This window comes from Asterias amurensis, chromosome 1 (genome assembly GCF_032118995.1).
Source record: "Asterias amurensis chromosome 1, ASM3211899v1".
Classification (NCBI taxonomy): Eukaryota; Metazoa; Echinodermata; class Asteroidea; order Forcipulatida; family Asteriidae; genus Asterias; species Asterias amurensis.
Window position 1 is genome coordinate 37,780,094 of NC_092648.1, and position 18,832 is coordinate 37,798,925.

Consider the following 18,832-nt stretch of genomic DNA (forward strand, 5'->3'; position numbering starts at 1 on the left):
GAATGAAGAAAATAATGTGAAAAAGACAATGTGTAAAGAGAAGAGAATGAAGAACACAATGTGAAGAGAAGACAATGGGAGACAATGTGAAGAGAAGACAATGTGTAAAGAGAAGACAATGTGAAGAGAAGACATTTAAAAAGAAAATGTGAAGAAGACAATGTGCAAAGAGAAGACAATTAAGAAGACAGTTAAGAAGACAATAAAGAAGACAATGTGAAAATAAGACTGAAGAGAAGACAACGAAGAAAACAATGTGAAGTAAACACAATGAAACAAAACAATGTGAAGAAGACAATGTGTAAAAAGAAGACAATTAAGAAGACAATATGAAGAAAAGACAATGGGAGACAATGTGAAGAGAAGACAATGGGAGACAATGTGAAGAAAAGACAATGGGAGACAATGTGAGGAGAAGACAACAACGAAAACAATGTGAGGAAAATACAATGAAAAGAAGGTAAAGAAGACAATGTGAAGACAATGTGTAAAGAAAAGAGAACGAAGTAGACAATGTGAAGAGAAGACAATGGGAGACAATGTGAAGAGAAGCAAAAAAAGAAAACAAAATGAAAGATACCTAAACATACTGGTAAATATTAAACAGGTACAACATGTCAAATATTCCTCCTTCTGCTCGATAATTAGTATATGGTCAAATAATTAGTGTAGTCAATGTTTACTCTTATAAAGTCCAAATACTCAGAAGTAATTGATCTGTTGTTTTTATGAACTACGACAAACAATTCTCAATTCTTTTAGTCATCAGTTTTGCTCATAACAGGTACACACATATTTTGTTTAAATGGTATGCTACAATACATGTTAGAAAGCAAAAGTATGTTCTTTCTCCCCCCCCCCCCCACAAATACCTTTCTCAATTCCCTTACTGCCTCATCAGTAGAACAGAAATTCCTGTTCAATATCATTTCAAAATACTTGAACAAATTTAATGCAATGCGTGACCATGAAATCTGTTTGTGTCCAACCTTGTGCATAATTCCCCTTCAATATTGATAACCTTAAAATAAAATCATACAGTTGGTGCACTCATAAACACTCGGCCAAGGAACTCATGCAAAGAATCCGTTAACTTGGACTGAATTAGGGCTTGCGGATTTAGGTATAGATCGGTATGGATCAATGCGGGATACATCTGGCCAGGTGATGCTATGATTTTATGCATTGTTTTGTAAATAACTATGGAAGAAGAAGTAAGACGGCACTTACTGGGAATGCATGGGTTGCAATCTCTTATGTTCATCTAGATTATGGGGTCAGAATGGTTTACTTGCACTTTCACTTCAATAAAGTAGTGTAATGCGTTCAGGGCACCAGTTCTGTGATTTACAGGACACCAGTTGCTAGAAGTGTGATGTGTACACAGGGCACTAGTTTATAGATATGTTATGTGTTCAGGGCACAAATTGATTGAAGTGTGATGTGAACACAGGGCACCAGTTTATCAAAGTGTATTGTGTACAGGGCACCAGTTTATAGAGGTGTGATGTGTACACAGGGCAGGAGTTTATCAAAGTGTATTGTGTACAGGGCACCAGTTTATAGAAGTGTGATGTGTACAGGGCACCAGTTTATAGAAATGTTATGTGCTCACAGGGTACCAGTTTATAGAATTGTGACGAGTACACAGGGCACCAGTTTATAGAAATGTTATGTGCTCACAGGGTACCAGTTTATAGAGTTGTGATGAGTACACAGCTAGGGCACCAGTTTATAGAAATGTTATGTGTTCAGGACACAAATTGATAGAAGTGTTATGTGTACCTGATAATACTTGTCATATGAAATACTTAGTCGAGGGTTGACCATTTAAAAACTTGAATTTGCCTTCAACTGAAAAAAACCTCTTACTCTATGACCATATCGTCAATGCACAATGTTGTATCGAATGTTGTATTGATTCATGTGTACATGCGGGTTATTTTAAGTGAGATATGACTTTGTGTCACTTTCAAACTTGTGTGTAACTTGTGTGTGACACGCCTAAGAATCATTTAATCTAAATTTCTTCTAAAAGATTCACACCTTTGATTTCACAGAAGTAGTAGTAGTATTGCTGAAGTAATGCTAATAATTTCCTTCACTTTTTATTTTGTAATAACAATGATCAAGCATTAGACAGCTCAAAAAATCTTTTTATAATTTCCAAAATGTGTTTTTCCCAGAAACCTTATGTTATGATAATGTCAAGAAGGAAAAGATAATGTCTACTTGCTTGGTCTCATTTGAAAATGTTTTGAATAAGTAGGTTTCGAGTGATCAGGAAAATCTGATCAGGAGGGGAAACCTTACATGTATAAGTAAACCACAGTCTCCTTCTCCACAAACAACACTTCTTCACTTAAAAGAAAAGTATTCCTTTTGATTTTAGAATCAGTTGATTGTTTAAATCCTACATATACACCTGTACAATAACAAAATGAAAACTTCATTACAAAAGGTGGTAGATTTTAGAGATATTGTGCAGGAAAACAAATTTTAATTGAATCACACAATCTGGTCAGATTAAAATGATTTGAGGCCTTCTCGCTAAAACCACATTCCATTAAGGAGATTGATTCCCAAAATGGTTTACATTATGAACAGCTGCAGGGCTTCTTGATTTTATGGTCAATAATATTTGTAGTAATTACCAAAAGTATACCCATCAGGTCATAACATCAGATGATACCTGCTACATGAACACTGCTAGTAAATTACTCAAATATAATTGTCATGACTTCCTTAAAAGATGTGCCTTGAATTGGCTATAACTTATACACTTTCCTTTAAACGCCTTTAGATGACAGCTTTAATTATCAATAAAGTTGATATGTAAGAGTAGGTTTGTGAGATGATTTCAAACACCAACCCACATTACTGATTTACTGGAATGCAATGTTTCTTGAAGATGTAAGTGACTGTAACAGGAAATGCGTTAATGCTAAACTATGGTTCAAGTAATCCTTTTCGCTTCAAGTTAGCTTGTATCTTGAGTCTTAAATTACACTTGAGAGAGAAATATCATCCAAAGACATAAATTTGCCTCCAGTCATGTTAGGTTATTCATCGGTTTAAAACATTGTCGAGATATAAATACAAACTGCCTTGGCATCAAGTAGCTTATAGAGACTTAGGTTATGAATACATAGATGTAGTGCTGAAACCTACATATCGAAAGTACAATCTTAACCAGGGTTCGAAATTAGCGGTCGCCCAATCGCCAAATGCGAGTGAAAATAGCATCGGGTGAGTCAAAATCCTTTCTCACTAGCCCGCCGGGTGAGTCAAATATTTGTTCCTTTTCACATATTAATGAGGGGCCAGTGGCAAAATCCCAAATAAAACTTGAACTAAAGCTTTTAAAATAGTAAGTTTGACATTTCTAGATACTTGCTAGACTTAATTTGGTCATGATCGGGACCGGAATTGCAGCGTTCATTTCAGAAAACTTGATGCACAAACCACATGGTGCAGAGTATCCACACACAGTCGCCCACTAGTCCATGCAGTATGCACAGCACATACACAACACACACAGTCGTCCAAAGTACATTCTGACCAACATTCCGCACGCTGTGATTGGCCGTTGATGGCTGTTGATTATTCCATATTCATTACCTTCTTGACTAAACTTCAATGCAGTAAACGTTCGCGAACGGAGTAAAGAATCGTCGCACGTTGTGCATTATGCCTGTAGACTATGCACAATGTACAGCCTTGGAGGAATTCTAATAGCATGGACAACTTTTGTCAACAGAGGGTGTTGCGGGGCAAAGTTCACTGAATTATTTCTTGATGTGCGTTGTTGACTGATCGTTGATTCATGAAGATTTTGTTGCAAAGGGAGTCCAATACACTTTCAAATCAACCGACCCCCTAACCACGAAGTCATTCAAGTTGTTCAGTTTAAGGTATTAATTAAGAGATAATCCTAAAAGAACGAAATTTTAAGGGCTTCACTTCCGGTTTTTTGACCCTCTTTTTTTTAATTTATAAATACATGCGGGCAAGTGTAAAAACCTGCGGGTGATGTAGAATTTTGGTTGACTCGCCCGGCGGGCGATTGAAAAAAAAAGTTAAGGGAAACCCCTTTAAACCCCATAGCCAAAACTTCAGAAAAAGCCATTCAAACACAACAAATTTTGTCCTAATAGATGGGCCCTGTTTTACTAAGCTGGTTAACAGACAATCATGTTTCATAAATATTTCTGCTCATCAAAAATCAGCAGGGAATTGATAAACAAAAGGTTTTATGGCCAATAACTTGATTTGCTAAGCAACATTTTTGTGCTATTTTTGATCTTTTGACAAAACAGACTGATGCATTGTTAGCAATAACTTAAACAAAAGCATTTTCGTTTTGGGAAAAAAGTATTCCCTGAAAAAAACCCACATTAAAATTCCTTCAAACGAACTCAATAAAATACAAAAGAACTTACATCTCTTAGATTTCCTCTGAAGTTTTCAGCCACCCTGGAACCCCTCAATGTGCTAGGGTTCTGACTCCCGCCAACATAAAACTCCTCTGAAACAGTCAGTCGTCCAAAATTACCCCTTGTGGAGCCCGCCGCTAAAAGACTTCCATCGACTCGAACTTTGACCTGTCATGTTTTCAGAAGCGAGAGCTTTTGTTAAAGTAGAAGTGTTTGGCTCTATAATTTCATTTACACTTGGAACAAATGAATGATAATTTGTTAAAACTTGGTAAAATAATAAAAATTGTGAAATTAGTCTTGTTACGCAACATTAACTTGTCAAAACTTTTTGCAATCCATATACCAACAAATGTCTCAAGCAATCATAAATCTGCTAGTCAGAGTAAAACTAAAATACTGCATTAAGGTTTCCATCAGGTCAATACATTTTGTTGTAATCCCCAGACTTGTTGAAGCAATTAACAGAGAGTCTATTTTCTCCCTAGATATAAGTCGATCGTTGCTGTTCTAAATTGTGGGATAGTAGCAAAACATCCCCTGGCAAAGAAGGATGGTTTTTAAAAAGCTGGATCAAATCGATCCATATCAAACGCTAAACACTCCTTAAGAGTGGCTCCCTAGTAAGTGGGCAGTAGGTCCAAAATAAACATGGGAGGAAATCCTGGCTTCTCCATCAGCTGCTCCTGTTTTCTGCATGTTAAAGCCTCTGTAGGAGGTTTAAATGGGATGCATGAGAGAACAGTGCCTTCAGATAGTCTGCTACAGAGCAAATTGACTGAAACACTGAATTGTCAAGACATCAATTTGTAATGAACTGTTTTTAATTCATGAAAATTATTTGTGGATGAATGGGAATTGGTCAGAATATCCAGATGGAATTTTTGTTAGGCCAATTTAAATATGCACTTTTTACACATCATTGAAAATCAAAAAGTAGAATTTTAAAGAATGAAGAAAATTTTATCTCACATCTGCCCTTGTTCTTGAGATTCTAACTTTATGCCAGTTATTATCAGTGAAGAAATCCATTTCACGTCTTGGTTGGATGCTTTTCCAGTACTCTCCAGACCCTAAGTTGACCGCCACCTCTAGCAGCCCATTCACCAAGGCTGCATAGATGTAGTCTAATTCTTCACCCACATATAGCAGGAGTCCATTAGGATGCTGTGTACGGAAGTCAAAGACGATATCATCCTGGTCGGAGTTGATCTTCTCTGCTTTAAGAATGTAACTTAGATAGCTGGATCCATCAAAGGTTGCAGTAATGGCCACCTTTTCTGTAAATTAGGAGAACAGTAAGGTTTAATGACTTGTCAATTTTAATAAGTTTTCTTTTACATATTCAGACAATTATTATTATTTGAACAAAAGTCATCCAGGTAAGGGCAAAAGTAAAATACAAATTGTGACTCTAGGTTCAAGAAGGAGTCTTGTGATTTGAACATCTGTAATGGAGAAGCAAAATGGTGTTTAAAATTTATCTTAAGAGTCAACATTCATTCCCATACCATTCTCCCAATGAGGTACTTTGTAAGGAGATGTATTGCCTAATTATAGTGGATGCAAACCTATGGACTTTCTAAGACTTTAGTAATTCACAAATCCTGACAATTCCAGCAAATCCTGACAATTGCATTTTGCCCAATTCATGAGCAATCTGCTAGTATCAATTTTGTTGTAAATACGTTTGCCACAAACACCTGTATGGATTGCCACCTTCAAGTTAACAGATGTGAAAACAATGTTTAAAACCATGGAGTGGGGCATTTAACTATAAACACTATTAGCATACACTGGTTTAGATCACTAGAGTTTGGAAGATTGAAATAACTCTGTATTCTTAAAGACAAATGCAAAAACAAAAATTAAACAAATCTTTCAGAAAGCAATGATGTCAGTTGCCTCTAAACCAAACCTAAAATTCTTTTCTCGTGATAAGTTCATCCAATAGTTATGGATGCATTTCACTTGACCATGTCACAGGGATACATTGCTGGAATACCTTTAATGATGATTATTTCAAAAATCCCTAAAGTACTTGTTACTCCACAAATCTGCTACACAAGCACCAGAAAACATCTGCGTGGATCCAGTATTTATAAATAGCCCCCATCCCCATCCCCTAATCATCAACAATAATGACAGGTTTCCCCATGCAGGTTTTTCAATAATAATCTTGTGCACCTGTTATTCCCCTCCAATCTGCTCTGGTATGGGAATTTTGCTCATGTTTTAATGTCTATAAACATTATCTCTTGGGATAACGGGTCAATTCATGCTTTAAGGAGGTTTGTTTTCTTTAGAGTTTTCTCTTAAAGTTCAATGAGATGCACTTCATTGATCTTGAAAAATGATTTGGTAAAAACATGCCCTATTACAGCCAGGGATGTTCACTGAAGACTATCGACCAGTCTGTTTTTCAAGCTGCTCTTGCTCATTTATCATTTACCTTCCAATAATACAATTTCTTTACTTAGTCACAAACTTGTTTAGTGTGCATGATAAATTACGCTTGTCTAGCTTATCAAGGATGAATGTTTCACAAATTAGATGTAGGCCTACTACCAAAGTTTCAAGTACCTTTGTTCAAGTATTTTGAAGTTGCAAAATATTTTGTTTAGCAGAGTGTGGGTTCGAATCCCGGTTGTGACACTTGTGTCTCTGAGCAAGACAATTAACTATAATTGCTTCTATCCACCTCTCCACCCAGGGGTAAATGGGTACCTATGAGGGCAGAGATGGTTCTTGTGATTGGTTTAGCCGAGTAGCACATTTTAATGTTGCACAGGCTGCATACTCCCCACCAGGGAGCTGAGATGGTTTAAGGAATGATTTAAGGCCCAGTGACCAGGGGTAATAATGTGAAGCGCTTTGAGACACCCCTCAGGTATGAAAAGCGCTATATAAAAAGGTTCTATTATTATTATTGTAATTATGATGAGTGTTTTTTGCACATCACTTTTTACTCAATACTTCACCACACTGCCAGAGTAAGTCATTCATTGAGTTGATATGGTTGGTATATTATACACAAAAGTGAGAATATCCAACTTTGAGTTGAATGCACTGAACTGCTGTTTTTTTTTGCTGTGGCACAAAATACTTAAAATAATTGTGAAGGGTAAACCGTGTTAAAAAAATCCCACCACAAGCTTCATCATTAGTGAAAGCAGAACGAGAAAAAAGCCCCGTGGCAGGTTCACCAAAAACACTATTACATGTATATATATTTGTTGCCATTCCAACGAAACTCTCAAGTTGTAAACTGTTCTCTTTCCCTATCTGTTTTTCAATGTGCAGAACAACTGATCAAAAAATCATTTTTATTTTAAATAATAGCTTGCCATATCTTAAATCAGTAGTGACATATCATTGATATTATCATGTTGGTTTGTCCCCATGTAACCACAACTCAACCTGTACCCTACATCTCATGTAAGTGGTTTTTATACTTGAGGGAGCCAGCATAGATATGCTACCTGATATAAAACCCTTTCCCCTAGAGTCTACAATCTAATACACCATATATCTTACACACAATATCTCACAATAAACCAAATAAACATGGATGCCATGACAATCTCTTTGCTCCTTGCAATTTATATTAGCAGCATGGTCATATTAACTTTAAGGATTACTTTTGCAATGGTAATGGTCAGCTAAATGATAGCCAATGACTACCCAGACCCCCGCCACTTGATGAGGGCCGGGTGATTTACTGATGTCATTTATCGGCAGCATCTCTCCTTCTCCATTGATAGCAATGATAATAGTTTGAGTTGACTGTATGTTATCTCCACTGTGATGCCATGGCAACAAGGCAGAAAGGTACTTCCGGGCAAGTCCTTAGAATAACAACTCTTTTGGAGAATTGGCTGTGTTCCAAACTGACATAGATCTTGAAAACATTTCAAGAACACAGTCATAGAATACTGAATGGCAACATCATGGAAGCATTGTCAGTTTTAAAACTTGGCAGTAATGAAATGTTGCATGAAAGAACAAACAGAGTTACCAATGCTCTGATAAAGGTACTCGTTAAAACATCAAAAAGTAGGTCAATTCCCAAGTGTTCTTAATTTAAAAACATTGAATGGATGAGTGATTTAAGATATTTCAAAATGAGTTTTCATCTCGTTTTCCCCTTTAATTAATGTGATCAAACCAAAGCTGAAATTAGCATTTTACATATTTTTAAATTATTATTATTATTTATTTGGCAATTTCATATATAAATACAACATTACAAATAATTTATACGATAGGGATAACACTCTTAAAAACATTAAATATAAAAATATATTCATCTGGAAAGAAAAATCAGTTAAATGGGGGATACAGATATAATGTAATCTTGCTGTACTTTGCTTATCTCTTTATGCTTAAAGGCAGTGGACACTATTGGTAATTACTCAAAATAGTTGGCATAAACCCTTACTTCGGAACGAGTAAATGGGGAGAGGTTGGTAGTGTAAAACATTGTGAGAAACGGCTCCCTCTGAAGTGGAGTAGTTTTTGAGAAAGAAGTAAATTTCCATGAATTTGATTTCGATACCTCAGATTCAGAATTTGTGTGACAAGGGTGTTTTTCTTTCATAGTATCTCGCAACTTTGATTACAGATTGAGCTCAAATTTTCACAGGTTTGTTATTTTGTTATTTTATGCCAATGTTGAGATACAGCAAGTGAGAATACTGGTCTTTGACAATTACCAATAGTGTTGTTAATGTTTATAAATCAGTACAGCGTTTTGAGATTTTTCAGTATGTAAGATGCTATATCAAAAATTAATTATTATTAAATAAAAAGGGGGGGAGGTGGCAGGCAGTAAAATAGAAAACAAAGTACTACAACTTGACTAAGGACAACCGAAAGACAACAACAATCCAGTTCAAAATATGAACACTTTGTACATGTTGATAAGCTTTTTTAAGAAGGATATGCATGTCTTTCTACACAATGTACCTAGTACATGTAGTACCTACCTTGTTTGTTACATGTGTGGCGTCAGCAGCAAATCTTCAGGATTTGTCAATTTGAAAACACGACTTGAGTCAAAAATTTGAAGGATTTAGATTCAAAATTCCCAAATATCCAGGGATTTGGCAAATCAATCCTGCCAATCTAAATGAAGATACTTGCCTTGAAGGCAGTATTTAGGCTTATCACTTAAATCCTTCAACATTCTTAAACACTCACTTTGATTAAATTCTCTGTATAATTTGAATCCTTCAACATTCTTAAACACTCACTTTGATTAAAGTCTCTGTATAATTTGTTGTTTTAATGGGCTGTATTCCCATACACCTACTCTGTTTATCTTAATGCCGACACAATCAAGAGTTAAATTTAATTATGCATTCATCAATATTTTAAGCTTTAGCCTAAAATAAAGATTATAATTTCATATAATTCAAAATGGTATTTTCTATTCTTATATTACCTACTCTGTACCTTCATGCCCTTAATTGGTCTCTTCACTATTTCTTTTTGTAATTATATGAATCATATGTTGACATTAGGGATCAATGCATGAATCACAAACGATTGATTCAAACTGCGCCTGCTGTATTTATATTATGTGTTATTTGACCCTGTGCATAGCAAGCAGGCAGGAATATTGATTCACATAGGCAATGAATTATTCAAAGACAAGCTGATATCAGAACAAGTTGTAAACTTAATCATCAATCATCACTGGTTGCCATTTCAAGATGAATAATATCACATGAAGTGGCCGAGGAGTTGGGCAAAGATTCCCAAACAAAGATGCATCCTCGGCTAAAAGAACTTCAATATTTGCTTATTAAACCTGATCATGAATTCAGTTATAAAGAGTGCACAGTGCATTCATTTTGTTACCCACAGTTCAGTTATAAACAGTACCTATAGTACATGGCAATTCATTTTATTAGCTACAGTTTTGCTTAGAAAACATTTTTGAATCTGAATAATGCTAAGAAAACTACAAGATATTAGGAATCTAGGTTTACAAGACTGTTGAGACAAAAAAGAATAAGAGATTTGAAATGAATTCAAACAAACAAATATAAATAGAGAGGGTGGTGGTGTGGTTAGAAAAACAGCTGGGACCTTAATATCCAAAACATATAGCGACAATTGTGGGATCTATCTCAGCTTCATGCTCCTAATCATTATAGATACAAACACGGTTTGTTGAATTATTAGATGATAATTTTGTTTTGATGTCATAGAAAGTTGAGAATGAGCAACCTCAAACTGAAACTTTTGCCTGTGTGCATACTGAGTAAAAGCATTCTTCATTCCCTCGAAGAAGTTTAAGAATTGAGGAAATGTACTTCTGTAAATAACCTGTACACGAACACAATCTTACTGACTGGAAATTGTAAAGGCTCATTCACTATATGTATCTGCACTTAAAGAAATCGCTTAATGTTTTAGGCGCTACATTAAAAAAAATCATTTTAAAAGAGGACATTGTTTATACACATCATTATCATGTTTAGGGTAGTACATCACTCTTTATATGGAAAACCTGTATAGTTCTAAAAATATTGAAAGCCAGTTAAGAACAATTAATGATCAGCATTTTATTTATGGGACAAAACTAAACTTCTCCACTAGAAATGAGTATAAAACAAACCTACATGTATTGCCCTTAGAACAATAATGAGTGACTGCCCTGAGTACTTTCATGCCTGAGAACGACCAGCATCTCATGCCTGAGATAAGTCCAGCATGACAATCTTTCTTGTGCTTCGGCTGATTAATTTCAGCGTGAACTTCCTTGTGTGGTGTCATTAATGATCATCTCGCGACGTGAGCGTTTATTACAGAGTAAATGTAATTTAGGCATGGTACTAAGGCGCTGTCATGCGTGTACAGTACCATGCCAAAATGAATAACAGAGATTCTGGAGTCTATATGAAGAGATAACGTGTTAATTGCAAACATTGACCTACTTCATTATGATAAGAAGGTAGTTTTTCTTAGCTGCAAGGGCATATACATTAACAATGTAATCATTTTGGTTCTAAGGGTTTTTTAATGTAAAATTTCATTTATCATATAGGAAAGGTTGGTTTTATTTGAAAGAGCATCATGTGCAGTAACTGTTTATGATTTGTTTTATATGAATAAGAATATTTAATTGAATTCGGGCATTCACTCAATAATTATTCACAATGAAGCCATTTTAGCAGACTGAGAATGTGATCCTATATATTTTCCTGGTGTACATGCAGAATGGAATCAAATTCTTTATGGGTCAATAAAGACTTAGCTCATGTAATTAATATGGGACAAACTTTTAGATAGAAGCAAATAATTTCCTGTACAATAAAAAAAGGAAAAAACATAACTACAAGTTTGATATACAAAAATAAAGAAATAATAATTGAGCGTATCTTTTACAGAAACAATCGTTCCCTTTAATCCTAAATTGAGTCTGCCTGTGGTTACGGTAGTCTTTTCCCTTCCCTTACAGTATTAGGTGTCAGAAGATAAATTAAAGAAGAGATTAATAACTTAAAGGTTAGCTTTATCCAGCATGAAGTGTTTGTACATCCTGAGAAGCAAAGGTTTGATTGGCTCATCATCAATACAGCAAGAAAATAAAAATGTTTAGTTTGTATTATATAACAAAGAGCAACATGTTTAGTTTGTATTGTATAACAAAGAGCAACATGTTTAGTTTGTATTCTATAACAAAGAGCAACATGTTTAGTTTGTATTCTATAACAAAGAGCAACATGTTTAGTTTGTATTCTATAACAAAGAGCAACATGTTTAGTTTGTATTCTATAACAAAGGGCAACATGTTTAGTTTGTATTATATAACAAAGGGCAAGTTTAGTTTGTATTCTATAACAAAGAGCAACATGTTTAGTTTGTATTCTATAACAAAGAGCAACATGTTTAGTTTGTATTCTGTAACAAAGGGCAACATGTTTAGTTTGTATTCTATAACAAAGGGCAACATGTTTAGTTTGTATTCTATAACAAAGAGCAACATGTTTAGTTTGTATTCTATAACAAAGGGCAACATGTTTAGTTTGTATTCGTTAACAAAAGAGCAACATGTTTAGTTTGTATTCAATAACAAAGGGCAACATGTTGCTATATTTTTCAGCCTACAAGAGATGTATGTAATCTAAATTTAAAATATAATTACAAAATAACAAATTACATGTGATTTCTTTAGAACTAAATACATTATGTTTACAATTTACCCATATTTGAAATGAAATTCTGATTTGGAACCCCTATATGCCAAACATAGATGTTGACAGAATAGGGAGACCACCTGGCTCAATTGAAAAGCTAGTATAGAAACCAGAGGTTGTTAGTTCAAATTCAGTAAAAGTCATCTTTTCTTTGGTTAATTGATTGAAATATACCATGTCTGTTTCTTACTTGATAAATACATCTTACAGTGAATATTCCTGAGCATGTTTGTTTGCCCCACGAGTCAGTGGCCATCAAAATAACAACATTATGTACCATTTGTTATATCTGAAAGGTTACATGGTTGTTATGCAACACATATTGCAAACATTAGTTGCTGAACACTGGTTTAATGGCTTTGCACAATAGCTATGGTTTAAATGCCATCTAAACAAGGTCCTATTAGACATTGCTACATGAATCAGACGGCATAACCTACACATACTACATCTTACATTGCTGCAGAGGACCCCTTTAAGATGGCAATGCCATATTTCTTTTGATAAATCTTCCTAATATCAATGCAGAGCTTTGTGGATTGGGTTTGTCATCTCATATTGATTGGAAAAATGCTGACCTGGGCAAGACAAGATGAAAAGACAGGAAAAGGATCGTCTTTCTCAATACATACAGGAAATTAAATGAAAGTAAATTTACTCTGAGCAGAATTTATTTCAATTTACTGAGACACTCTGATCAAATCAAGTTGATGTGTACTTAAGATAGTGACACATGTAAATATGAAATTAGTATTAGAGTGAGAAAAACTCTATCATGAATGTGTTGTTTTGTGAGATACAATTTTTGATTTTTTTTCTTTCTATTCCAATGGACAGACTATTTACGTATTTATTTAAAGAAATGCCCTCATCATCCATCTTATAACTCAAAGTCCCTAAACCTCTTACCTACTGTTTTGTAACATATATCAAGTTTCAAAATATTCGATACAAACAATGTAGTATTTATAACTAGTTCCAAAGCAAGGTATCATTCTTAGTTTGCCAAAGTTGTCAGATGTTCCAATTGTGAAAGTTTCTCAACCAGACTGCATAAATAACTTAATCAAGAACTCCCAAGAGCCACAAAAGGCACATATTTCTTGCCTGGCAAGGCTGACTGATCAATAAGAAATCTGTTATCACACTTCTTGGACAGAGAACCAAGCAAAAAGAGATCCAAAGACAGCAACAAGAATAGGCTCTAACTCTGCAAGCTGTCTTGAATTGTGATATGCTTGCTTGTGGATCCACTGTTTTCAAATGCTTTATCATCATCTTATTAAGACATCTGAACCTGTGGGAAGCTTTTTAATTTTTAATTTTAGCCAGGCATGTATTTGTTACATGTAACTTCTTTTGCCAACTGTTTGATACATCTAACTTCTTCTGTTGAGCACATGTCTGTTGTAACTGTGACTAGCATGTGTTTCTAACATATAACTTCTTCCGACTAGCACATGTTTGTTACATGTAATTTTTTCTGTTGAGCACATGTTTGTTGTAACTTCTTCCGACTAGCACATAATTCTAACATATAACTTCTTCCGACTAGCATGTTTGTTACATGTAACTTTTTCTGTCGAGCACATGTTTGTTACATGTAACTTCTTCCGACTAGCACATGTTTGTTACATGTAACTTCTTCCGACTAGCACATGTTTGTTACATGTAACTTCTTCCGACTAGCACATGTTTGTTACATGTAACTTCTTCTGCAGGGCACATGTTTGTTACATGTAACTTCATCTGCCAGTAACATGTTTGTTATATGTAACTTCATCTGCCAGTAACATGTTTGTTACATGTTACTTCTTCCGACTAGCACATGTTTGTTACATGTAACTTCTTCTGCAGGGCACATGTTTGTTACATGTAACTTCATCTGCCAGTAACATGTTTGTTACATGTAACTTCTTCTGCCAGTAACATGTAACTTCATCTGCCAGTAACATGTTTGATACATGTAACTTCTTCTGCAGGGCACATGTTTGTTGCATGTAACTTCATCTGCCAGTAACATGTTTGTTACATGTAACTTCATCTGCCAGTAACATGTTTGTTACATGTAACTTCATCTGCCAGTAACATGTAACTTCATCTGCCAGTAACATGTTTGTTACATGTAACTTCTTCTGCTAGTAACATGTTTGTTACATGTAACTTCATCTGCCAGTAACATGTTTGTTACATGTAACTTCATCTGCCAGTAACATGTTTGTTGGATGTAACTTTTTCTGCCGGGCACATGTTTGTTACATTTAACTTCTTTTGTCAAGCACAGGGCACACAATAGTTAGGTTATTGTTGTGCACACGGAAATAACTAGTATATCAAGCCTGAATATTTATCTACAACAAAAGGAAATAACAACTAAAACAAGACAACAGTCACAGCTACACAAATACAAAGACAAGACTATTTGAAAGAACATCCTATGTCCTCATGTTACTATCATTAAATCTACATAAATTGAGCTGATAATGGATTCAAATCAAATCTTTGTAGAGATCTAACAAGAAAATCATGGATTGGACACCTAACTAAAATGTACATGCACAAATGTTGTCCTTTTTAAGTAGATCCAAAATGCAATGCTCACAGAAATAATAATAAATACAGAAAGAACCAACCTCTGTCTTCTGGAACTGTTGTCATGGCAACGGAGAGAAGAAGGAGAAAAGAAACAACAATGGTCATTTTTTGGTTAACAGGACGAGCAAACTTTAATCGCAGATTGATGTAGTATTTTAGGTAGGAATAAAAGGAGGATTCATTTAGTGTTGGACTGGCGAGTGTAATGCATGAAGCATGTAGAGCAGTGAGCATCAGTGACTTTTACGTGCAGATGGAGTGGAATTCAGTCAAGTTACCATGGCAACTGATAATTTTATCTACAGAAGGGAAAAACAACTCCTTGGAAATTTCCTTCACTCAACATCAATCAAATACACCCAATTTTCAAATCTTATGGTTTATATATAATTAAAAAAAACAGACAACTGAAGTACTTAATAGTTATTTTAAAATACAAATTGATTAAAAACACAGTGGGAGAGTCAACAGCTAATGCTTGTTACAGGGGTCAACTTTTTTAACAGAATTTTTAACAGAATACCTCCAACTTTCAATGGAAAAAAACAGGAAGGGGGGGGGAAGAGGATTCAGTACACTGATTTCTTGTTTAACAAACCCATTCACAAAGGAACTTTCTGTTCGTTTTGGGTTGCAAAATAATTACTGAATGGACAACGTGACAGCTTTTGGATTAGTTTAGTTTGGTTCTTTTCAAAAATAAACCCAATCATCGATTAATTCAATGTTCTATCTGAAATGTTTTTGGTATCTCAAGTAAAATGGTTTGCAACTGTATGATTAGATATTACTCTTTCAAGAATAAACCCAAAACTTATTTTTATAAGTTAGATGTAAAATAGTCTTAGACAGAACCCAGTCAAGTATATATAAAATGACTGTGCTAACTTTCCTCATAACCAAATAAACATGAATAGTATTGATGTGTAAGAAGAATACTTTATGAAAAGATCAGTACTGTATGATATCCGATGTTAGATCAAATAAGTATCAAAATATTTAAATTTGTAGGTTACAGAAAAATGATTGGATCTGTTGTGACAAAACAGTACTAAGTAAACAAAGATCATGCATCATGCATCATGTTGGTCAGTTGAATCATAAAAAAGGAAAACAATTTAGTTTAATAATAATTAAGAACACAAATTTAATTATATTCAAATAAAAAACAAACGCAGAACTACATTAAAAAAAATCCCTCCTCTTTTCTTTTAAATTAAAAATTGAAACTTCTATTCTAAATAAACCTAATCCCACCAAATAAAACAAAACCAAAGAAAAAATAATCAAATATAAAACTTCCCATTGAATTCACAACAGCCTGTCCAATAATGTAATTTGTGTCTCACAGAATATTTGTTTGTGTGGGCTCATGTGCCAAGGTGGCATGGCATAGCTGTGGTGACAATTAATGGTGGACATAAGTTTCATTTCATCCACATCAAGTCAGAACTTGGGTAAAAAATGGTTTCATCTTTTTTATAAAAATACAGTCTCTCACTGCAGCTGGTGTTTTCAGACACAATGAGTGAAAGGTCGTTTAAGATCGGTCAGAAGGAAACAGATATCATAATAATTTGAATGGGTCTAGCTTGGGTGGAAATAATAATCAAAGTCTATTCCAAAATTCAATGTCCCCAAATCATTGCTGTAAACCATCTTAAAGAACTAGATTCATAACTCAATCATTTTGAAATAACTCAGATTAGTCAGCCATGACAGAGAGCACAGAGTTCAGAATAGTGTTCTAAAAAAGTCAAATAGTCACTTGACCATGTCAAAGTCTTTAGGTTAACTAAAGTTCAATTAATTAAAGTTGTTCATTGTATAGTTCAAACAATCTTCTTGTTCGATCACCTGTTTAATTTTCTGCTTTTCACAATTTGGGACGAGCAAAACAGCTAGGTGATGAAGGTATTATAAATGGTCTGAGCAGATTGTTCGTAGTTCCCTTTTGGTACATCATGTTAGCATTGTTAATTTGTACATAACATCTTGTTAATGTTTCTTTAGATTTAAGAATACATAAACAAGTTTTTCTCACTCCAATCGAATCTGTGCTCCTTATCTTGTTAAGGTCTCAAACATAAAAGTCTTTTATCAAGTCAATAAAAATATATGTGAAATTCAAACCTTTCAAAATCACTTAAACAGAGAAATGATGAAATCTCATAAAAACATCATTGTCGAGATGGTATTTTGCTTTTAGTTAAAAATAAAGCTCGAACTTTTATTCAATTGTTTGTTTGTAATGACTGAAAGGGTTTACTCTTGTAAAAAATTGCTTTAACATTGGACCTCCCGAAAACCATCATTTAATCATCAAAAATTGTTTATCCAAAGATTAATTTTGTCACTTGTATGTTTTAAAATATTAAGTAAAAATAAAGTAGACCCAGTCTGCCAAAAAAATAGTAATCTCACCCAATCCCTGCCCTCATTTCTTAAAAATTAAACAAGAGGTAACATTACCTTACTAAAACATCAATAAATAAATAAAAATAGCATAAAACTATTTTATAAAAGTAAATTAAAATAAATCTAAGACATTAAGAATTAGACAAAATCTTGAGACAAATTAAGACAAGAGTTACAAATAAGACTTATTAAAGGGGAAAAATGCCACAAAATAATCATGATGTATTAAAAAAAAAATAACATAGTGGTTAACCAAAGGTAAAAAACACACTTACATAAACTTTTAAACTTTATTTCAAAATAATGAACTAAAACAAAATGACATGGAAAACAAAGGACTCAAATGTGGCAAAGCGTGATGAAGAGTATGTAATGTTTGGAAATGAAGGTTTTGTTTTGAAAAATGTAAAATAGAAGGGAATAAAAAGCACATTACAATCGACATTAGGAATTCATGGTTATAGGAGAAAGTTAAGGGTGGAGTTAATGGCATGACATTTTGACCTTTGCCCTCGGTGGGGTCAAAGTTGAAGACACCTACCTTCATCAGATTGTGATTGTGGTGCAGGCGTATATTCTAATGTGGCATGGAAAAATAGAGGAATATTGCAAGAGATGTAGATGGATTGACTTTTGAAAAGTCTGTCCACAAGCAAGAATCAAAATGATAGCAATCAGACAGAATCAACATAATGCATTATGTACATGAGGAATGGCATGGAAAACAACAACCAGCCTTCATTTTATAAATAAATGATTCATAAAATATCATTATGAGGGGGTTGGGAGTTAGTCAAGATTGTAGTGATTTGTCATTGTTTCAATGGAGGATGAAACTTTAAAATGTCTGATATCTTGAACCATTCAATGAAAGTGAACATACAAGCGTGCATTTGTTTAGAAAGAAAACATGCTTGCAGCATGCATCAGTAGCTTAATTGACATTCCATGCATTTACAACAATCTTTATCTTCTCATTTAGAAGTGCTCTGTCTGTCATCTTTGGTAGGTTAATTCCTCCAGTTCTAATTGGTTACTGGTCCCCCTCAACAAATGCTCCCATAGCCTTCTAATGGAAATTTATTTTTTAGAGAGTTTTCAGAATGATGAATTTTCTTAGCAGTGATTATTCAGATTTAATTTGGAATGTTTCTCTAAATAACTAATTGTGTT

At 34.2% G+C, this 18,832-nt stretch overlaps 1 protein-coding gene across 5 annotated transcripts in view; it reads right to left on the reverse strand.

The window, feature by feature from the left end:
* Positions 1-18,832, reverse strand: part of LOC139939141 (neurexin-1-like) — a 102,115-nt gene that overhangs the window by 33,523 nt on the left and 49,760 nt on the right. For 4 of the 5 annotated variants that reach the window (XM_071934923.1, XM_071934915.1, XM_071934907.1 and 1 more), the window contains exons 3-4: positions 5,409-5,716; positions 4,443-4,604 (exon numbers count right to left, since the gene is read on the reverse strand). In XM_071934923.1, coding sequence (XP_071791024.1) covers positions 4,443-4,604; positions 5,409-5,716 — 470 coding nt within the window. Of the gene's footprint in view, positions 1-4,442; positions 4,605-5,408; positions 5,717-15,279; positions 17,681-18,832 lie in introns of those variants that run through there. The other variant, XM_071934930.1, reaches the window with a different exon arrangement.